We start from the raw sequence: 23507 nt of genomic DNA, 5'->3' as shown, positions 1-23507 counted from the left end.
TTCATCTTTCCTTAGCCCATGTGGAAGACAACCCAAAATCTGACAGGGGATCAGATCACAGACACTGCCTGGGTTCTCCCAGTTGAGCATTCTACTCCCCAGTGAGAGGCTCTACCCAAAGGACTGAAGGCAGACCACCCACCCACCTTCCCCTTCACAGCATTCCTGCTCAGTCTCTCACACACGTCACCACAGGTATCCCACAGAACACACTCCATCAAAAAAGTAATTATTTGCAAAACGTTTTATTGTACTTTTGCTTACAAAGCCTTAACTCCAACACAAGAACCTGAAAGGCTTTGCTTTCTAAAGACCATTTCTATTCCACTTTTTAAAAGTTTTTAAACCAACAATTTTTACCTGGAAAACCCCTCACCCTCCCACCCCTCAAGATGAAAACCGAGACTGGCACTCTCTCAGCTCAGTGTCTGGTACTCAGTGTGTGGTCTTTTCCATAATTCTGAACTCCTGAGAAATCCTCATAAATAAAAGGTATTCATGAACCAAAATTAATGATGTTATCAGATGATAAATTCCTTGAATTTTATTTTTTTTAAAAGACAGTCATCATTGATTTAGAAATAGTATCCAATACTTCTGGGCAAAGACTTTAAGCTGGCTAACATTTTTGATTACTTGATTTACTCCATGGCAGCAGAGGTTTTCTTCATCCTAAAGCACAACTGGAAAAGGCTTCAGGACAGCTCCTATTTGCACATAGCTGGTTTAACGTGATATGCAGATTTCATACTCCATAGCAAAAATAGGACTAGAAAATGTAAAAACCAATCAAACCAGAGCTATACAATTGTACTGAAACAGTACCAAGAACAATTCCAGCATTAAGTATTTTTGCAATTTGGCCAAGTTTTGTCCCAAGAAACAGAATTGATCCTCACTGCCGGCCTGCTTTTCCATTTTCTGTTGTTTCCATTCTGAAAGGCAAGACAACAATTGGTAAGGCTTGTTACTGGAAAAACAGTCAACAGTTTTTAAAAAAAATCAGATTTAAATGCTTTCATAAATGTTTTTTACTTCACTAACTGTCCTGTCTCTCCCTACCCCAACATATTCAACCGTATCTCCTCTTCATATTTCTTTAAGCAGCAGTCAGTACATAAAAGAAAGATTTCTGCAGAGATACATTTCAGCTGTGAAAAACCATCAACCTCACCAAAATCCAAAATATTCATGTGACTGGAGAACATTCATGTGACTAGAGAATCCATTATGAAAATTTGAGTTATAGCCATTTGTTCCAAGGACTTCATTTTCACCCTTCTTACACTCATCACTGTCTGCCATCATCTGATTTCCTGCAGAAGAGGCTGGTCTGATTTTCCAGTATTTTTCATAGACCATGGACTACTGACAACTTCATTACACCACAGCCAAAGATTCAACCACTTTATTACCAATAGTATTTATAGGTCACTATTACCAACAATATTTCTGTATCAGCCATTCCTTTGGAAGGTAAAGCAAGCAGAAAATCTCAGTTACTGTTTAACCCCCTGATAGTAAGAGTTTTGCTGCAGGGGCAATCCCTGAGGCCCAGGGAAGCCCAGCTCTCAGCAGTCAGTCTTGCTCAGCACAGATGCAAACAGAAAATCAAACACTGCTGTGCTTCTCTATCAATGCTGAGAAGCAAAGGAATGTGTTTAAATATTTTAATCATCAAAAGTGTAGCATCTAATGCTGTAAACTCCACGCTGACTACTGCCAAGATATGGGTAGTGATGCATTTCCTGATACAAACCCATTTTCTTCTTTCAGATGTTGATACAGCTCAGCTTTGTTGTTGACAGAGTTCAACCGACCAATAAATTCCTGGTGTTTCCTAGAGTTAGCAGTATTAATTCTGTTGCTCCATAAAGACAGCAAGGACATTGGCCCTAAAATTGTAAATAAAAAGTCTAAGTGATGAAATTTTTGAATTAACATTACATCATTACAACATCTTAAAGGAATTACAGATTATGGTAATACAACACGTTAAAACCACTAATATTAAACAAACTTGCAATAAGGGCTGAATAAATAGAATATATGCAAAGTGATAATGGCTGAGGAGCTGCTGCACATGAGATGGACTCTGCTTTAAATGCAGGACCTCAGCCTCAGCTCAGCCACTGTGATAGAAAATAATTCACACTAAGGAAGAGAAGTCAGTGAGAACTGCCCATCCTGACAACTGCACTGCTTAGGCAAGTTGATTATTTATCAGCAAGAGACAGTGATTTCTGATACCAGCCCTCAAACTGCATTTCTCACATACAGTAGCTCTAACAGCACCAACCCCCAGTCAACCCAAGAGTGGATCAGCAAACCCACACAGTGTCTTGGGATCTCCCTTTCTGCATTGACCTGGTGAGGTTAACAGGTTTTCCAAGAATTTCTCAACATTTAGCATTTAATTAAACATAATCATCACTGACTTAGCTTTAACTCCAAAATGATTCACCTCATTACTTTGGAAAACATAGACTAATGTAACAACATCTACCTTTAAAAGAAATAATCTGTTGCAATTGTTCTGGTTTACCTTTTGCCTTTTCAACTGTGGGCATTTCATCCATTGTAATGAGAGGCTTTTTGTTGGGGGGCTCAGGAGAATCAGGGGAGTCTTTGATAACTTCAGCTTCTGCCAGATCTTCTTTCTCCCGATCCAAAAGACCTTTTAACCTTTTTCAGAGGGAATGAAAAGATGAGGCAAAATATGCTTGAGCAGGAAATAATTCCTGATAGCTTTCTGTACTCCTCAAAATTATACAGGACCCATACCATAAGAATTTCTTTTGACCCCTTGGAGTGGGTGACAACCAATAGGGAATTCTAGCCAAGTAATTCTCTGTATAAAGCATTACATAAAGAAAAGGTTCTTAATACATGGTTTCACTTCAATTGTTGAGAGAACTGATGTCTGAATTTTGAAGGAAAGACTAAATAAAAAGAAATATATATAGAAAGACAATTTCCTATTATCTTTTCTAGGTGAATTCAGACCTGTTTGCACCAAATCCCTTTTATCTCAGTCCCCATTTCTGTTCACATATGAAAGCAAAGTTGAAGGAATGACCATTCACAGGAAGGCATGGAATGTCATCAGCATGGAGACAGCAGTGTCGATGAAAAGGCCCTCCTATCCTAAATGATCCCAGCATGCACAAAACACGTGGAAATTAAGCTTATTACCATGAGTTTTTTGGATTTCTGTAGAAAGTAGTTTGAAAGAAGGAATACAGAACAGACTGACAGGTGCTTGCCACTCAAACAAGCTACAATAACAACATGAATTACAGACAGGAGGTAAATGGGCATTAATCCTGATGCACTGCTGAAGAGCCAAATCAAGCTGGGTTGTTTGTTCAACCTCAACACTGAACTATCTACAGCTTAGAAGAAAACTTGTCCCACATTTTCCACCACGCTTCAGATTTCCATAAAGCAGTTTAATTTCTGATAGTGTGGTTAATAGCTAACAGTGTGGTTGTGGAGGAATCCAACAGCAGGAACTCCTCAAGCTAAAACACCCAGCTAAGTGGCCAACAACTAAGAACAAAAGCTATGCTACAGTTAGATTTCACTTCAGGACAATGTACCTCTCTGATTCCTGCCATGGCTTATCCGATTCATAGTCTTTGCCCAGCTTCTCTGCCTTGTCCTCTTTGTCTTCTCTCTTTCTGCCTCGTTTCTTGCGCTCCTCCTCCTCGGGGGGTTTGCTCCTGCATGCCATGAGGCACTCGAGCACGCGCTGGTGTTTGTCAGAGTTGTTTATGTGTGCTCGCACAAGGGTCTCCAGCTCGTTCCACATAATGCGGTACTGCTCGTCCCTGGAGGGCCAGGACAGATCATGGCAAGGATTATCAAACCATTCAACCACTGACTGAATGAATGCAGACTTAACAGAACAGAACCCCAAACCAAAAACAACTCCCAAGAGATTATCTGTCCTCCTGTACTTGAGGTTCCTCCACCTGGGATTACTCCGTGCTTGAAACCACATTGACACTCCTCAGTTAACACCAAGAGTAAAGTCTGAATTGAAATGGATTATGTCCATTGAAATCATATTGTTCCACAAGATCTCACCACCAAAAGGCACTGCTGAAATCTCTCAGGTGCTTGCTAACAATGCAGCGTCAGAGGGACACTCATGTACTGACATGCAGATTAATTATTACATTATTTCGGTTAAAAACAAGAAAGAATTGCACCACACTGCTGTCAACAACTCCCAGTCATGTAGGCCAATCAGGAGCTGAGTTTCTTTTCAATCAATTCTTGGAAACACAAGGAACACATCCCAATGACTGAGGGATCAGAATATTCTATGCTTATTTTAAACAAGCATCCTGTATTTTAAATAACTGTTCCAAAACAATTCAAATATATCCCAATTTTAATGTACCATTCGTTTATAATATACTTGAGGTTTCATTTTCATTAATTTGAAATTATTCCACTTTAGTGGTCCTATTTGTATCAATTTCTCACCTTTGCTGATAACTATCTTTCATTTCTTATTTTTTTAAATATTTAAATTCTTAGGTAATAAAATTATATAAGTTTTTTCCTTAACATACAGCAGTATCAGTACTGTTATAGCCCCTAAATTACACATGTCAAGCACTCACAGCATTTGGGTTGTGCACATACAGCATTTAGTTTACTATGTATTACTTTCAGCTACATTTTAAAAATTTGGTAGGAAAACATGGTCAACAGAGTATTTCTGAAAATAGTCTAGCAGCAACAAAGAGAGATATGCATGTAACCTTTTTGGCCCCTTTCCTCTGGTACCAACTGTTGAAATTGGCAGTGGATCATTCTTCCTCTCCATGTCTACCAAATTATATATTGTTTTTTGACAATTCAGCACATCCTCATCAGTCATTGCTTCCTTTACAATCACACTGGCTAATGGCACTACCTGCAAGACAAAACGGAAACGAACAAGAAAACTTGTGTGTGTCACAGGAGAGCAACAGGGAAAGAAAATTAAAGGCAATGAGGTAACGCACAACAAACCCCCACCCTCTTATCCTCAGTTTAGCACTAACTCTAAGTATGACCAGATGCTTCCTTTACCCAGCAGAACTGCAACTGTCAGGTCAAATCACTTTATTTAAATAGCATTCCGATAGCCTACTGCATTAAATACAGAGGTACTTCAGGAAAAATAAAGCTGAAAATTGATTTTATCCTGATAAAAAGGGATTTATCACCCCAGAGAGTTGGTATTTCATCAAGTGACAAGGGGAAACTTAAACTAGGAGCAGAACAAAAATGTACACAGCCCAGGTTACTTACAGCTTGCATGTTGAAGATGGTGGTCTGAGAAATAATCATAGGCCAGTAACGAGTATGTTTCTCTAACTGATCTTTTGCACGTTCCAATGGAATTTCAAGACTTCCATCGATCTTATATCTGGGCTCTAGAAAAGGAGTTAATCGGTTTTCCCTCATAAATTCACCAAAATCCTAATGATAACCAAACAAGATACAATTAGGCATTTCTCTAACAAAGTAACTTTCAGTGAAGGGGCTAAAGAGCTTAGCCTTGCTTATCCCTTTGTACCACCCCACTGCCACATGGGACCCTACCAACCACAGCCCTGACTCTAGCTCTCGTGCATCAACCAGGGGAACACAAAAACAGAAATACGGGGTAAAAATCAGTGTGTGGGTTTTTACAAGGAGGACTTGCACATCTGCAAGGTATTGCATGCATGGGAAGAGCTGCATTTTTCCAGAAGGAATTTCTGCTTGTTTACAAAAGATATCAAAAATGTGTTAAAAAAAAAAAGGATAAACAAAATGCATGTGCGCTGATTGTCTGATATCAGGGTTCAAAGCTGCCAACTTCATCCTTTCTATTTATTGTACAAACCACTCCTGTGCAATCTGTGCTTTGACAATGAGCACAATATAGTCCTATGTGTATCCAACCCACAGAAGAAACTTGCCAAGAAAAATGCTTTTCTAGAACCAGAACTTCAAACACTCCTAGTGCATTAAGGAGGCATTCCTTGACACACTTAAGTCTTTTATGAAACAGGTATAACAATCAACAAATGCAGTATTTTCTACTAAATACCTATTAAGGTATTTATTAAAGTTTGCCCATGCTGTCCACTCCAGCATTTCCCTCCCACATCTACTGCCCTGCATGTGTGGTCATGTGGAGAAGCAGCGGGGAGGACAGAAAGGCCCTTACTGTGATCCTGTAGTCCGTGACCCTCCCGCCGCAGCCCTCGCTGATGGAGGGGGGATCCTCCAGGATTGAGCGCGAGCTGCTCAACACGTGCAGGAAGATCTCTCCCCCGTGGCTGCTCAGCATGTGGCTGATGACCTTAGAGCCAGACTTGCGTGGCTGTTCCAACAACACCGAACGACCTGGTGCAAGGGAGAGCAGTTTCACTCATTGGTTCCTGTGTGCTGCAATTTTCAATTTCCAGCTGCATAAATACAGGTTTGTGCTCAGCCAAGAGAATCTGAACCCACCAAGGTGGTGTCTTCCCCCAGCTGAACAAGCAACTGCCATCTCCTCATTTCTTGACACAGGACAGGGTATATGCTCCTTAAAATTTTACAAAGCAACACCAAAAGGCCTCTCCTAGACCAACCAATCATGTTTCCTATAGGATATTTTTCTTAGGAAAAAATACATATTCCTAAGGCAGTCAAATGGCCCTGCTGCAGAAATAATCTCATTAAAAGCAACTTTCAAAAAGAAATAACATAACCTCTTGAGTATACAGGTATCAGCTGATATCACTCACTAATGCTTAGAATGGATACTGTTCTTCAGCCAGAGAAATAAAGCTGCCTTTGTCTTATTTTCAGTAAAATACACCAAGCATAAAAGGGTGCATTCTCCAAATAAGTTTCTTTTTATCAGGAAGCCAAAATAGCAAAAATCAGAAGTGTGAGCTTATCTGAAATCCGCTAATTATTTTGGTTCTAACCATTCTTATCAATCAAAGGACATTTTCACTACACATTCTCTAGAGAAAAATACACTAAGATAGAGTGTTTAATAAAACCACTGCATGTTTAGACAATCAAATTACTTGATTCAAGCACAAATTCCATTAAAAGGACGTTTGTAATGCTATTTTGTTTGCAAACACACAAACCACCATTTCAATACTTGTTCCTTCTTTTCATCTTTACTCCCATCTTTAAGTTTCAAAACACATTTGCCTTTGAGGACATTTAACAACTTTCTTCTCTTATTTATAGGACATGTTAAAATAAACTTTGTATTTTTACAGTATATAGACATTACTGCTATACAAATCAAAATGTGCCAAGTGCTCTATTTACAGAATTAAAGTTATAACATGGAATAATTAGCCAAGGACACAAATTTACCATTAAGGAGAAAGTTTGTAAGGCATGAAGAAGGTCTGCTATTTACATCTACTGGTGAAATTCTGTATGCTCCAGTGCAATAGTGCAGTTCTGAAAAATAAAGCAGTAGAAAAGTTGAGTGTCATTCCAGAGACAGAAAAAAAGGTCCACAAAATAAAAGAATGGAAGAGGAGGAGGCAAGTCCACAATGAGCAGAACTAAAAAGTCTAGATGCCTCTCAATCTAAAAATCCTTTCACCATCTCCTCACTGGGAGGATTCCCAAGAATCCACAGCTCTGAGAATCTCATACATTCCCAACCCTGTTTCCAGCAGAAACCCCCATTCTTTACCTCCTGAATTAAGTCACTGACCAGTCAGTCTGCTCTTATTTCTCTTATCTGTATTTTTGGCCTGCTAGCTCAATGAGTCAACATAAACTGCTCATAGCTGACAGGTGCATGAGCTGAACAGCCGCACGATTCCTCTGTTACCTCAGACCTTCCCTGTCTTTCTCTCCTGTTCTCAGATTTGTACAGGTTACCAAGCAGTTCTGGAGGATTCCATGTCACCTACCCACACTGTTGGTGCGAGGAGTACACCACTTGAGTGTCACCGTCTCCTTAAATGTGCCTTCTCTGCTATTGCCACCCATGTGGTTATCACCTGCACAGAAAGGCAGAAAGGGGTGATCAACCAGAGTTCCTTTACTACAGTAACACAATTCTAAACATTTAAGGTACAAAATGTATGTAACACGAACATATACACAATGGAATCTAAATTAAAACTTAGATACTTTTTGACTTGACAATTGGAAAGTTCCACATATGTTTAGTTCTGTCAGCAACAGGCAATTTTTCCCTGCTAAAATGCTCAGGACTTTAGGACAGTATCTTTTTTATGATTTTCCACACAGAAATCAGAATTCTTAAATGCTAAAGCTGACTGTTTCTCATACATACTATATTCCCAAAGTCAATTAAACCCATCTAAAGGCACATTTGACAAGTTTAGTTTTCTGGGGAAACAAGTATTAGGTCTTATCATCCAGTCTTTTTGCTATGTCAGATTCAGCCTGCATTCTCTCAATGTGTTCTATTGACCACAGATGCTTTATTATTAAAATATTATTAAAATAGTGTTAGTAATATTAATAAAATATTTAGGTGCTGGAAATACTTTATTATTAAAATTAATTGTAACAATTTCAGAAATTATCTCTCAGAATACCTAAAGGCCAAACTTATTTAACCTGAAAATTCCTTAGCAACATTTCAGAGAAATAAGACAAATGTAACTGAATTCCTGCTTTCCTGGCACCAGAGCTCAAGTATGTATTTAGGAACAAATGAAAGAACCCAAAAAATCACAGGATTTAAGAAGAGACTTTTTCCTCTCAAAGTTCTGATGGGAAAAATGTGAAGAGGATATGCAGTCAGGGTTTGCTTTTGTGTTTTCCTAGCACACCTAATTCCTTGAGCCAACAGGTTTTACAAAGCTGCTTCTGAGCCCTGGCAATAAAGCTTTAAGGTTTCGACATCAAAACACCAGGTGAGGCCGAGGTCATTACTGCGACACCCTGTGCTGCTCATCCATCTTCAGTCGTCCCTCCCCTAAAATTGGGAGCACAGCACTTGGAGATGACAAAGGAGTTACCTCCTCTTTCTGAGAGTAATGGGAAAAAAGCACAGACTCCCCAAAATTGCTACTTATGGATCATATGACATTTAATTCTACTAACACAGAAGTTATAAGCTGATTTTTAACACAGCTTTTCATCAGGCAGTTTCATCGACAAAATAGTTCTGCAAAAGGCTAAGTGTTGTGCTTTTCTAACTTTGGTTGAGCTATTCAAAATTCACTTCAGAGAAATACTAGGTAGGAATTCCAAATTTAGGAAAGAAGATCGTAGGTATTTGAAATACAACAAAACAATCTCAATAGCCAAACAAGTCTTGTTTTTTCCAAAGCAATTCTTGTCATAAACAGGTCTGGGGGATGTAAGTGATGCCAATTATTATTACTTAATAAAATTCAATTGTGTAAGGCATAATTTTACACAAATATCCACAAGAGTGACTTCATTTTGTAAAATCTCCCTGCACATCTGGTCTCTCACCTACTTTTTATATCTAAGTAAGCAGCTAACATGCCCTTCAAAATTCACAGCAATCACAGAATCACTAGGTTGGAAGAGACCTCCAAGATCACTGAGTCCAACCCAAAATATTCTGAATATATGTGAATTTGACCTGTTTTCTCACTGCTCTATTTCTATTGCTGTACAAAAATATATGAATAATGAGTAAAACTCCAGTGCCAACATTACAAACAAAGTTTCTTGGGTTGCAAGGAATAACTGAAATATTTGCTACTTGAGCCTGACATTTACATGGATTTGAAGCTCACAATCTTTCTTTGTGAATACTCCCGAAGAGGCTGATCCAAGGCCACCTGCAGAGGCCATTGCTACTTACCACTCTTTAAAAAATCCACGTGTGCCTCTTTGTGATGGAGCAGCTCCACATCATAGTTGGCTGATGTGTTAGCATGTTGTTCTTCCTTCAAAAGAGAAAGGCAGACAGAAACAGAATTACTTGAGCTAGAGGTCACCATTTTCATAAACGAATGATTCTACATTTGCCTTTCAGTCCAGAAGAAAACAAAAAGTCTCCAAGTGCCTCAGACAACAACGGGATTGCAATGTTGAGGAAACTTTGCTCCCTGAGCAGTTTAAAGATGCAGCCAGCTGCTTTTCCTCTTACTTCCTTTTTTGAAAACCTATTCCTCTTTATACAAGTGTCAGGACAAGGTGCAGAGCATCAAATACAGGTAAAAACTAGGCTTAACTGCTTGGTTTAAATTAGTGAAGTTAAGGAAGCCTACAAAATGTTACATAAACCCCAGCAGTTACAACTTCCTGAGCACCAACACAGGGTCACTGCAGGGTAGAGTGACAATTACTTTTCATAACTAAAATCAAGAACCCAACGAAACCCCGCATTTTGAACTTATTATTTAAGATAATAAGTGCACTTGTAGCTGCAAGTTTGTAACTAAAACAATGGATTTTTGTAAAGAGGACATTGCATCTTTAAACAGCTGCAGAGGATCAGCAAAAACAGAACAGTAACTCTGATAATTTACTCTAAGTTTAAAAAGAAAAACAATTTTAAAAAAGAAAAAAACACAGAGAACCCAACATAGTCTATTACTATAAGGACAAAGGCAGAAGGAGAGGCACACCAGCAGCACACAGGTCAGAAATTTACAGACAAGGTATTTGCAAACTGAAGTCACATTTATGCCATGACCCATGTCAAACTCTCATAAAAGTTGTGAAAACTACTTTGATATCATGTTTTAACTTATAAAATCCACACAATACTGCTAGTTTTCAAAGATGCAATTAATGATTGACTGTGTTACAACTTAATGAAGTTTTTAAATCATGAAGGTTACCTGCCTATGGCTCTTTTGTTTGAATACTGACACTTTTGTCTCATTTGTCTCCTGCTGCCTGATCAGAAAATTACTGTCAACTTAACACCTGACATTCTAAACTGCACTAATTTCCCTCCAAGCAGCAAAAAAATTTAAAATATGGACATCGCTTCTGGCACGAGATGCTTAATTGAATATCACCATAACTAGGTATATCCTGTCCCCATTTCACGTTTATGGATCTTCCGAGTAGAAAACCCACTGGAAAACCCTTGGTGAAAAAGCAGCTTTTAGTTACAAACACCTTTTTGTTGGGTGGGCATGGTAATGGAACAGAGGAAAAAGAGACTCACTATGCCACTATAATGCACAAGGGTCAAGAAGATCTAAACACAACTGGAAAAAGACAAAAGAATCACAGACAAATTGATCTGAGGTAAATAAGACTGTATTTATATAAAGTAACACAAACAGAACTGAAATAACACTTGTATTGCTACATCAAAAATTGAGATTCAGCAATACAACATTTTGTTCTGTGATCCTTCTTTACTTTTTTTTCCCTTTCTTTATTTTTACTAACCTGATCACAGACATTGAATGTGGGCTAAGAAAAGAAAACAAAACAGAAAGTATGATATGGAGAGAAAAAACAATGTAAAAATTCAATTAAAAAAAACATCAAAAATTTTCAAACAAATTTAGAAGTGATGCAGCTGGTTAACACAGAGCTGTAGACACAGTATTACCTTCATAGGGATGTTAGTTATTGTGGTTGAAGCCAGATCAAAGTGTTGCTGTACTAAAAGATTCAGTTTTGTAGCCAGGTGCCTCCCTGCACGGACACTGTGCACTTCACTGGTTAGCACAGGAGACAGCTGAAATAAATTGGTATATACAATTCATGGTTTAGGCTGTGGTATCATCCAACACTACAGTTTGTTTAACTCTCAAATAAGCATTTATACTCCTAAAAGTACCACTCAAAAACCCACACAAGGGAAAACTACCAAGCAAGAAGCAAAACACTATTTTCATTCTGAATTTTGAGCTTATGCCAAGTGCTACAGATGCAATTCTTTACAAATGGTAAAAAAAAATCAGAAGTGTGCTAAAAATTTTGAGTCACTAATTGTTAATAGGAAGAATTAGTATCATAGCCTAGGGAATAAATCTTAGCAGCAGCTCTGGGCCTAGTTTTTCATTCTTGTAGCTGCTGAATAACCAGCAGCAAAGTAATTTTTAGATGTGTACCTGTAAGTGCATCATACACACACAAGCCAAATAAACACAAGCTAGAAGATGCATTTGATTTTTTTTCCCTAGCCAACAGGAACATTGAGTTGGGGCTCAAAAACAAAACAAACCAAAAACTACAACAACAATTCTCAAAACCCCAAACAAGAATCCCAGCCAATCAAAAAGAAAAAAACCCATCCCAAGACCCAAACCCAGTGGCTGCCTTACAGAGGGAAGTAGACAATTTGTTTTTCTCCATTCACAATTTTTTACTGTAGAAATGAATCACAGGAAGGTAGCCCTTTTTACTCCTTTTCACACATTAAATAATAGGCAGCAATACATGCTTTTCATGTTAAGACATTTTTCTGCTGTCTTTTCTAACAGAGAGCACATTAAAATGCAGAGCAGACTGCTGAATAGCAGAATGCATTACAGATATTTTGTATGTACTTGGTTTCAAACAACCACCACATCTGCTTTTGCTACTGAACAACCCAGAATAATTTGCACTATTTTCAGTCTGACATGGTTCCTAATCCTGGGATAACTTTTCTCATTTTAAGCTCCTCACCTCTTTTTTAGGACGATCTGAAACAAGGCTGTCTTCACCAACAGGGTACGTGTGGATTAACACCAGTTCACATTTCTGAATCTGCATTAGACTTAAAAATAAAAACATTCTGCTTAGCCTACAGTGTGGCAGACTATCTCCTAAAATTAAATTAATTCTGGTATGTAGAACACAGAGTCATAACATATGTTAACAACAATGTTGTTTCTGAAAGTGTGCTGCAGAAACTAGGTTACAGATACGATATTCAACAGCACAGACTTCAAAATAAGTTCTTACGAGAATAAAAATAAAAGCTTAACATTTCTTGCTTTTCAGATGCTACAGCACTGTGCTTCTTTTTGGACACATCAATGGAGCAAGTCCTTAACTGGTGCAATCTGTTCAGCTTTATTCAGCTGAATATTGACACTACAGAGGATTTAGGTCTGAGTGTAGGTATGAATGAGGGGATTCCAGGGAACACGAGAACAACTGCCCAAACAGGACAGAGAGATGGGACATGTAATGGGATATATACTGATATCCTGATTGGCTGGAAGTTTGGAGAGATACAGACATTGTACCACATCTGTACCTACAGGAATGACACATCCCTGTCTTTACAATGGATTTAACACCTAATCCCTTGGGCAGGATCCTTTATACATTCACAAACCTGCAACTGCAGCAGGAAATAACAGGAGATTGCTGCTTCTGCTATTTAAGTGCCTGAGGAGCAACCAGGAATAGGATCTCAACCTATTACAACTTTACAAGGCAACACAGTGCTGTGGCCAAACACTTCAGAGTTTAACTAGACAAAGACTTATCAGAGGAGAGGAGATGCACCCTGTATTTCAAGATTCCTTTATCCCAAGGGAAGTTCCAGGCAATACAGTCATTTAGAAGCTAAAACTAGTTTCAAAGAAGTTAGCTGTTTCAGTCAAAGAAAGATGAACATAAACTAACACAGTATTATCAAGAAAAACTTCTTCAGATGAATTAGTGATTAAAAACAGAACGTGTAACAAGGTAAAGTTGTGTGTCTCATTTTGAAGCAGATATAGAAGGTAATAAGCTAAAGAAATCCTGCCCTATGAAGGATGATACTGGAAAGACAACGATCATACACCAGCTCTCAGACAACAGTATCATGATTTACCACCTTTACTTCACACAATCTTTCATATAGTTCATTAGAGTGAGTTTTGTGACAGAAATACATCCATATTTCCTAGAAGACAGAAACTCAAGAAACTCTGTAAAAAGCATACTCACTGGTCAGAGTTAGCTGCAAGCTTGTTGTGCTCATGAATGGTCTCCTGAACACAATCCTCCAGCATCCGAACGTGGCTGTCACTGCAAAGAAACGGTGGATTTCTTTTAAGGCTGCACCACCAATCCTCCTGTTCAAAGCCACTGAATGTTCTATTTAAAGCAGGAAATCTTTGAAACTTTTGGCTTTTTACTGTCAGAACCCCATAAACAAAACCTTTGATAAGGTGAGAGTGCTCCAAGAAGGGCCTGAGCAAAGAGGCTGCCTGCAGCCCCAGTGGGAATGTGCGGACTGGCTGTGTGCAGGGCAGGGGCCCGTGTCCGCACCTCTTGGCGTTGGTGATGCAGATGATCCTGCCGCGGTTGCCCACGCGCTCGGCGTTCTCCATCAGCGTGGTGCGCGCCTCGTGCTGGTACTCGGTGATCTTGCAGAGCGCCTCCACGGCCGCCACCAGCCCGTGCAGGATGCTGCAGCACTCGGGGTCTGCCCGCGGGTTGGGCGGCCCCACGGCCGCCAGCGCCGCCATCAGCTGGGCAAACAAACAAACAAAGCAACAGCCGTCACCCCGAGGGACCTGCCACACACCGAGGGACCTGCCACACCCCGAGGGGACCTGCCACACCCCGCCCCCTCAGTCAGCATCTGAACACTTGACATGCACATTAATGTGGGAGAAGAGCGCATGCAACAACTAAAGAACATTATTGGCAGCCTTCTGGAAAATATTTGCCCCTAAATTATCCATTGCAATTCAGTTTATTCATTGTGACTAGATATTCTCATTTGTTACAGAAAAATACCTGACCACACTAACAAGTTATATCCAACACCCAAAAGACATTCTAACATTGTTGGTTGCCTTCTGCTCTCTGAGAATTTGGAAATTTATTTCTTCCTCAAAAGTAAATTTTTCAGAGAATGAGCCCTTTCAGTATGAAACAACATGACCATAAAGAGGACATTAACAATTAATGTATTTAACACAAATTATTTTCCTGTCATGCATATATTTTTAAAAATAATTTAAGTTCAAGAAGTAGCACCAAATTACAAAAGGTGTACGTAACTAATTTCTTCATAATGTTTAAAAATTTAAGTCTCTACTTAAAGATACCAGATTCTTTTCAAATTTTGTCTATAGAGTAATCCAGGCTCACAGGCAGCTATTTGAAATTACTACACAACAATTTCAGACTAGATCCACCAACATTGTAATTAATCAGTTATTTCATATTGAACACAGTGTTTACTTCACAATGAAGTCTGACCTACAAAATGAAAGAACAGCTATAACTCATACCTCCTGCAAGTTCTGATCTTCCTGAGTCCAAGAATTCAACACATGAGCCCCAGAATCACTCACAATGAAATTCACCTACAAGGATAAAAAAGCACATTAAGACAGCAGCCATTATATTGTTACTTCCCCAAATTTAAACAAACATGAATTGCTCTTTTTTCTGTTAGTCTGGAGATAACGTGCAATGACAAGCCCAATTCAAAATAACAAACCCACAAAAATCACACACTTCTGCTATGTTCAGTTTTCCCCTCAGTAATAGGATTAACAACTTCTACTTATATTTGTACACCACAAAATCATTTGTACATCAAATCAGATTTTCAAAGTATTAATATTTTAAGAATTAATCATGTTTTCAGTCGAATAGCTACAAAATAAAGTAAACTATAACATGTAAACTGTACATCATTCTCCAAAATCTGTCACAGTACATCATAGATAATTATCTACCAAGATTTAATTAACAGCACTAAGAAAAGAAGTTTTTCTAAACAAGGAGTTGTGTGTGCCAGGAAGCTCTCCCACTTTTCAAAACTGTTACTCCAGAGCAATCCCACCTCTTCCTAAAGCCCAGAACTCCTTCAAAGCTGACACCAAACCTCTTATGAACAGCTACCACGCGTGTTTAGCAACAAAATTCAACTTGAGACAATACCACATTTAAGCTTTTGTAAAGTCATAGCTCAGGAGAGCACAATAATGAATCTCTAAGCTGCCCTAAAGCACCTCTCCATGTTTTGCACCAACTTGAAAAGTGACATTAAGACAGTGAAAGACTCCAAAACTAAATATGTAATAAGATTCATATGCTACTAAAACCAATTAAAAGACTCTATCTATAAACAGCAGAAACAAATCTTTAAGTGATCAACTATATTTGATATTTTACTTTAAACAACACAGACATATTATAAGACTTAAATAAAACATGCAAACATCCCTTATTGTATCGAGCATGACGTGCAGCATGACTGGCAGAACTTACCAGCTTCTTGAAAGGGAAAATATCATACATTATTCTACAGTACTCCATGGATGACTCCACGGAGCAGGTCCACAGGGACTTGGAGATGGGTGCCAGAGGAATGATGCCCTGGGTGCGGTTCTTCACTAACATATCGAATTCCACGTGCTGCCTGCATGATTCTGCCATGTAAGGGCAGTGATCCACAACGAAGACAGTTTTGTGAGACTCAGAAAATATTTTCATTTTCTTCCTGAAAGAAGCAGACATCGAAAGCAGAAAGAAATTGCATACAGTGAAAAAAAAACCAAACAAAATACACCATAAGATGATGGCACAATTTACACATAACATCCTAGAACTACCCAAGTTTTAGAGTTCATATTTAGTAGATTACATTTTTTCTATCAGAAGAACTATTTTTTCTCAGGAGGAAAAATATAGAAAAAAGTGGAACTATATTGCTGAAAAGGCAACAAAAAAGCACATTATTACTCTGTCCACTTTTCTATTTAAAATCAACTTTAAAGAAGTACAGAGACTGCTTCTATTTAAAGTTCATTTCCTAAAATAAGTAACATGCAAAAAAATTATGATGAAGTTTTCAAGACCTTTAAGTAGCATAGTAAGAATTTTAGGCTGATTTTCAGTCTTGTCTTTGCTAAATACGTCTTATTTTTAAACGAATAGTTGCACGTGGACTGCAACATCTCACTGACAAATACACCAAGCGTGAAATTATAAAAATCACAGAGCACTTAGGGCTGGAATGAACCTCCGGAGATCATCGGCTCCATCCCCCTGTTACTGCAGGGTGACCTAGAGCGGGCAACGCCTTCACGTGGGTTTGGAACATCTCCAGAAGGACACTCCACTCCCTCCAGGCAGCTGCTCCAGGGCTCTGCCACCTTCCATGTACAGAAGCGCTTCCTTATGTCGAGGTGGAACTTCCTGTGTTTTAGTTTATGGCCACTGCTCCTGTCCTGTCGCTGGGCACCAGCGAAAACGGCAATTTCTAGCTTAAGAATTTATTTTTCTACGTACTCCTGCTGAATTACAGCATGCACAAAACAAAAAATACATATAAGCTCGTTCAAAAAACCTAAAATAGTAAAGCAACGAGGATCGCGGAAGTCAGGCGGCGGCTTCCTCGGGGGGAGGGAGCGGTGCAGGCCTGGGCCCCGGGCTCGGCTGCAGCTGCCAGAGCGCACCCGGCCCCTCCGGCGGGAGCGCCGGCCGCTGCCTGCCCGGCCCGAGCACTCGCAGCCGGCCCTCGGCGTGCCGGGGAGCCCGAGGGGCCGGGGCAGCGCCGCTGGAAAGCGTTAAGGGGACGGCAAATGTTTCTCACCTGGGCCGGCTCCTCCTGTGGTGAAGCAGACCCGCTCCCGCTCCTCGCCTCGTCCGGGCGCGGCCGCGGCCCCGCTCCGAGGAGGAGGAGGGACGAGGCCCGCGGGGCGCCCTAGACGGGGCCAGGCGCGGGCGCCTCCGGCCGGGCGCCCTCCATGTCCCCGCGGCGCTCTGCTCCCCCTCCTCGGGCGGCTCGGCGGGGAGCGCGGGGCCCGGGTCCGGCCTGCGCGCCCGGCGCCCGCGGGGGTGGGAGAGGCGGCCGGAGGCCCCCCCGCTCCGCCCACCCCTGAGCCCGCGGGGGCCCCGCGCGGCCACGGGCGCCGCCGGCACCGCGGCTCCCCCGGGGGGAGCGCCCGGCCCCTGTCCGCACCTCCCCGGGCCACAGCGCCCGGCCGGGATCACTCGCCCGACATGCCGAGGCCGGTACCGGCCCCGCTCCTGTTCCCGATCCCGCCTGGGCGCGGACGCCCCGCCCGTCCCTGCGCTCCCCACACGGCTCGGGGGCAGGAGCCCGCGATCTCGCGAGAGCACGTGGACGCCCCGTGGGCGGGCCCCACCGAGGCCGCCGTATTCTCGCGAGATCTCCGGGCACGATGCCCACATCGAAGGGCGGGAGCTGCGCGTGTGATTCCAGTTGGCGGAGGAATACTGTGTTCAAGTAGGCAAAGAGCAGGAGCATCCCCGCACGAGGCTGCCCGAGCACCGAAACTTCACACAATTTATACATTTTAAGAAACAGAAGCATCAGCTGCCTGTTCACGGGCTGCAGGTTACGGAAGTAGTACTCAATCCCGTTTGCTGGGTGTATCTCTGGCTTCTGACACTCATTACTGCGCAGCCGGAGTTCTCTCCATTTGAGTCTGGGGTCTTTTAGGAGAGGGTCGGTGGTTGCGATCGCCGGCATTAATTTTCCCCTAGTGACTGCCCACTTCACTCTTGATGACTCTCAGCCACACGGCCCAGTCATTTTGGGAGACAAGTCCCCAAAAGACGTTTTTTCTTTTTCTTAAAGGTGAGACAAGCATACGCTCATAGAATCACACAGAAGCCCTGACCTGGGAGGGACCCTATTAGCCCATGCCGTTCCATCTCCCCTGCTATGGGCAGGGACACCTTCCAGTCACTGTGGGCCAGCCACAGCTTCTCTGGGCAACCAGTGCCAGGGCCTCACCATCCTCACAGGGAACAATTTCTTCCTTATATCCAATCTAAACCTATTCATAGTGCAATTGCTTAATCCTAAGTGTCCCGCTAGAGCTGCTAATGTACAACTTAACACAAACCTCGAGGTTTGGCTCAACGCCCTGCTCACACCTGCAGGACTCGGGATCAGTAGGAGGGCGGGGCGTCCTCTCGCGAGATCTCGGGCCGGCGGCCGCGGGGGGGCGTTCTCTCGCGAGAGCGGCTCGCGGCCGGTGACGCCCCCGCCCCACGGCGCCCCCTGGCGGGCACGGGAGGCGCCGCCCGCCCCTCACGCCGCCATTTGACATCGGTCGGGGCCGGTCCGGGCTCACCCCCGGCGCGGCCGGAGCTCCGGGCATGAGTAAGTTCCGTGGAGGGCTCGGGGACAAGGCGGGGGGTTGCCGTTGTGGGCGCCGCCGGGCGATCGGGAAGGCGGTCAGTCTTGCATTGGGGCGCCGTGAAGGAGGAGGACAGCCCTTGCCCCCGCCTCAGACCCGCGGGCCGGGGCGGGCCGGGGACCCCTCACGTGTATCGGCTCGCGCCGGGTCACGACAGGCGCCGGTGTCGCTCCTCAGCGTTGCGGCGGCGCCGCGTTTTGGGGACAGGAGGAGACAGACGCTCCCCGCGGTGACACCCCCGGGACGCCCCTGTCACACCGGGAGTGCGGAGGGCACACCTCGGGATGTGTCACGCCGGGAGTGCGGCGGTGGCATCCGCAGGATGCTCCTGTCACACCGGGAGCGCGGCGGTGACACCCCCGGCATGCTCCTGTCACGCTGGGACCTTTGCACAGCCCTAAATTCCTTGGAATTCCTTGGAATTTGCGTTCTGGCTCAGCGCTGCGAAGCTGGTCTCCGTGGTTACAAAACCCACAGGCCGTGGGAAAAAGTGGCTTCCAGTAAGAATATAAAAAAAGGAAAGAGGCAGAAAGTTAAGAGAAGGCGGTGGTCGCACAGAGATCTTTATTCTTTGGTGTTTAATTTGGTAATGAAAGGCATTAGCAAACAGCAGGAAGTGACAGCGTGTAGTGGGAGTGTTGCTGGGGTGAGTTGGTGCTCTGCTACCTGTTGACAAGGTTGCACTAACGAGCATCTGTGCAGCTGGGCATCGCTGCTAGGGCAGGGCTCAGGAATCATTAACTTCAGCTCCCATCATCATGCTCATTAAAAAATAATACATGATAAGCATTTGCTTAAATCAATTATATTTGATTAACTGGGTCTTTTCTCATCCCCTAAATATCCAGGCTAACTCATAGGTTTAGCTCAGTTTCAGGATCAGGCAATGGTTTTGTTTTTCACAGGCAGGCAGAGAGTATTTGAGGTTTCAAGGATGAGGACCAGTGTCTTGCCCAAAAGGTACCATAGTCAGGATTTGGGGCCACTGTGAATTTCCATGATAAACACGATGATTCTGCTTTTTGAGGTACAAAGTGCTGCCTGAAAACTGGAGCTGGGCCCTGGCCTGACAGGGGACAGTGACTGCAGAATTTGTGGGGCATTCCACACGTCTTTCCCAGCACATTCCCTGTGAAAAGAAACATCAGTGGCTTTGCCACAAACAAACTTCCTTTCTCTGGCATGCCCGGGTGGGGCAAAACCGAGAAAGTACATATGTTAAACATACACTGTTTAAAAATTTATATGGATGCAGACAAATTACCAGAGGTGTTAAGTGCATTGTAGTCTGAATGCCAAATGTATTCCCAGCTCATGGAAAGGCCTCTGAAGCTTTGTTTATTCTGGCCAGAGAATTCCTGGTGTGAGCTAAGTTAAAAGCTGCTCTTCAGCAGCAACATGGATTCCACCAAATCAATTTGTGCTGCAGTTCAGCCAGTTAATGTGGAAGGTCATCTTTTGTCTGGGATGTTTCTGTAGGAGATCTGACTGGAGGGAGGAGCAAGAAAAGCAGATCCCTAAAAACAGTGCAGTCTGATTCCTTTCCATGTCGTATTTGAAAGAGCTCCAAGTGCTGAGTCAGGGTGAATAATTTACCTACCTGTGATAGCACAGCAGTCTGCTGGAGACCTGGATATCTCAAATACATCATATGGAAAGTTAAATGCAAACTCTGACAAACAGGAAACGTGCACATGCCAAAATGCTATTGCTTTTGGTAGCACATGAGTCCCGGAAAACACAGGTGAAATGTCTAATGTTTGAAATATCCTTCCTTCTACTGCTTACCTGGGACAGGGACAAAAGGTCAATTGAGGCAAATTTGAGGATTTCTTTAAGCTTGGCTTAAAGATCCTGGGCTATGATTCGTAAAGGTGCCCGAGAAAGTTAGAAAATCAGCCTGAAGTGATTTTTTTTCATGTAGCTGAGGAAAGACTCAATAATCTTTAATGCTTACAAAAATCTTGACTTTTGCAAACAGCCTGGCTAAGAAATGGATTTAACCCATTCTTTCTGTATCTTAGAACATTTCCTAAACCAAATATTTAGCCTGATATCAACAAGTCCCATAAATCTTATAAACTTCTATCCCTGTTGATTGCTGAGGACTGTTCAAGGGGTTTAAACAGATTTCCTTTTCAGTCGAGTAAGTCTGAGGTTCCTTAAAAGAAAATAAAAACACGGGCTGAAAATCTTGGTCTTGAAACTTAACCTACCAAGCACGAATATGAAAAAATGCAGTGTAAAGGCCAGTATTGTTGGCAATAGGCACAAGCATTTTGCAAGTTTGGCAGTTCTGAAAATCTGTAATTCCTGTAAACAAGTGCTGCTGTTAGCAGGCTGATGTTTTAGGGGTGTAGTTGGTTCTTTTCATTAGCTGAGTTGCTATTTTTCTCCGTGCTGTTGAAAATGTCACAGTTCCATTCCATGCAGTGATGTTCATGTTCATTTATAGACATGAACAAAACCCAAGCCTTTTGTCGTCTGAACTTTCCCTGAGCAATTTTCTCTACTCAGTTTGAGCTGCTCCTTCTCTGCTGATTTAAGTCATCAGAATCATCCAGGCCACTGTAATCCTTCAGCATTCTCTTTGTGCTGGATTTATACCTCAGTTGTCCTGCAGTATACCTGTTAGGAGGGCACATTAAAAAAAAAAAGTCGCATTAAAAATGAATGAGTTGCTATACCATTGTTTTACTGTGTGTATCACTCTGCCAGAAGCACGTGCAGTGCGCAGCGTTCTGTGCTCAGCACCGTGCCTGTGGCAGCTGCTGCGTGCCCTGGGCAGCGGTGCTGCGGCAGAGGGGCCGCGGTGCCAACGCCGCCCTTGTCGTGTCCAGGAATGAGCTGCACCATTGAGAAGGCGCTGGCGGACGCGAAGGCGCTGGTGGAGCGGCTGCGGGAGCACGACAGCGCGGCCGAGGCGCTCATCGAACAGACCACGGCGCTCAACAAGCGGGTGGAAGCCATGAAACAGGTCTGCCCCGGCCCTGCCTGCCCGGGAGGGACAGCCTTTACAGCCCCTGGGGCTCCTGGGCAGCACAGAACCAGCGGCGTGTTGGGTTAATGGGCCTTTCTAGCAGAGGGTGGCTCTCATCCAGAAATAGCTTGTTTATATAGTGTGAGACTGTGAAAACATCTCCACAGTTATTCCAGTTTAAATATTGAAAACAAGCATATATTTGAAGAAGACTGGTAGAAATGGGCTTGGTATCTTACAAACCACCCTATAGTGTCTCTTGCTTTGCTCTCCAGTGCAATACTACCTATTTTTATTAATTTCAGCGTGCCCCTTTAATCATACAGAAGCTCTGCCATGTTTTCTTCTGTACAGAATGCTTTGTCTTTGCACTGTTTCCTTTTGTTTCCAAATTGCTTTTTGGACTTTTTTGTGCTCATCGGTATTCTTATGTTAAGCTGCTCTAGGCATGTTGTTAGATTGTGTGTGACTTTCACAAGACAACTCCTGGGAAAACGTAAAGATGTCTTGTGACTCTCCATATGGGAGTTCATTCTGTCATTTTAATGAACCCAAGTTATGTTAATGGGCCTATAAAATAATAAAACTCTGCATGCAATTGAGCCCTGTAAAATGAGTCATGCAGAGGCTCCATGGCTTCAGATCAAGAGTATTACATTTCCCCCTCTGTTGGGAGTCAGGGTCCATTGACTCGGGCCTGAGTGACTTGTACCCACACAGCCTTGTGGTTTAGGGTTTTGGGAAGCCACAGTAAATGTCAAGAGGTTAATACCTCATGGTTTGTCTTTACCACATCTCTATGAGTTTTAAATTACTTGATGGTGAACTTGGCCTGCACTAACTAAAGGTTAAATAATATCTGCTACACAGAGCTAAGGTGTGAAACTTGTTTAAAAACAAATGTGATTCTTTTGCATCTCTAAAGGACAGGATGTCTGCAACACCTTCGGGTGTGTGCTTGATATTCTTATTAAAAAGCAAGCATTGTCTTCCTGGTTACAGACTGTGAGTGACAGTAGAACTGGTGCTTTGTGACCTGCTGAGTAATACCTGTCTTTGGTTAATCAAATATGCTGTGCCTTGTTGGTTTGTTTTTGTAATAACCAGTACCAGGAAGAAATCCAAGAGCTCAATGAAGTAGCAAGACATCGCCCTCGGTCTACTCTAGTAATGGGTATCCAGCAGGAAAACAGACAGATTAGGGAATTGCAACAGGAAAACAAAGGTAAAATATGAATGTTCTGTCCTTTTCAAGCTCCAGCCTGTACCACTGGAAATAGTGAGACTTTTCCCACTGATCTTTTTTCAAAACATAGCTATAGAAGAACTTTTTCTTCTAATTTCAGTTTGTCAGTTTAACTGATCATGATGCAATTCAAGAGTCCTAAAGTTCAACTCTGGGACTGATGAAGAAAAAGAGAGATTTGGGAAAATGACTTTTTTTGGTCCTTACCTAA

The 23507-nt window shown here is 42.4% G+C and overlaps 2 protein-coding genes across 2 annotated transcripts in view; one reads left to right on the top strand and one right to left on the bottom strand.

The window, feature by feature from the left end:
• Nucleotides 1–443: 443 nt before the first annotated feature.
• INTS13 (integrator complex subunit 13) lies at nucleotides 444–17625 on the bottom strand. The gene is made up of 17 exons (XM_063395500.1): nucleotides 17492–17625; nucleotides 16165–16396; nucleotides 15177–15251; nucleotides 14203–14405; nucleotides 13879–13959; nucleotides 12619–12709; nucleotides 11555–11683; nucleotides 9839–9923; nucleotides 7935–8024; nucleotides 7381–7470; nucleotides 6221–6399; nucleotides 5314–5484; nucleotides 4779–4933; nucleotides 3603–3833; nucleotides 2546–2685; nucleotides 1760–1895; nucleotides 444–935 (listed from the first exon to the last, which is right to left on the bottom strand). The coding sequence occupies exons 2-17, from the start codon at nucleotides 16387–16389 to the stop codon at nucleotides 896–898; spliced, it is 2121 nt and encodes a 706-aa protein (XP_063251570.1). The 5' UTR covers nucleotides 16390–16396; nucleotides 17492–17625; the 3' UTR covers nucleotides 444–895.
• A 1265-nt stretch (nucleotides 17626–18890) lies between these two features.
• FGFR1OP2 (FGFR1 oncogene partner 2) overlaps nucleotides 18891–23507 on the top strand; it is an 11203-nt gene continuing 6586 nt past the window's right edge. Inside the window, exons 1-3 of the mRNA XM_063395494.1 lie at nucleotides 18891–19033; nucleotides 21911–22047; nucleotides 23158–23275. Coding sequence (XP_063251564.1) covers nucleotides 19030–19033; nucleotides 21911–22047; nucleotides 23158–23275 — 259 coding nt within the window. The 5' untranslated portion in view covers nucleotides 18891–19029. The remainder of the gene's footprint in view (nucleotides 19034–21910; nucleotides 22048–23157; nucleotides 23276–23507) is intronic.

This window comes from Prinia subflava, chromosome 4 (assembly GCF_021018805.1).
Source record: "Prinia subflava isolate CZ2003 ecotype Zambia chromosome 4, Cam_Psub_1.2, whole genome shotgun sequence".
Classification (NCBI taxonomy): Eukaryota; Metazoa; Chordata; class Aves; order Passeriformes; family Cisticolidae; genus Prinia; species Prinia subflava.
The sequence above is the reverse complement of the archived record's forward strand: the minus strand, read 5'-3'. Positions and strand labels throughout refer to the sequence as shown.

What these genes read in the sequence shown, in the direction of transcription:
- INTS13 (XM_063395500.1), bottom strand. Translation starts at nt 16,389, where the DNA reads ATGAAAATATTTTCTGAGTCTCACAAAACTGTCTTCGTTGTGGATCAC. An exon ending in TCACGGACTACAGGATCACA is followed by an intron (nt 5,485 to 6,220) that starts GTAAGGGCCTTT and finishes GGTTATCATTAG; the next exon opens with GATTTTGGTGAATTTATGAG. An exon ending in CACAGTTGAAAAGGCAAAAG is followed by an intron (nt 1,896 to 2,545) that starts GTAAACCAGAAC and finishes TTACAATTTTAG; the next exon opens with GGCCAATGTCCTTGCTGTCT.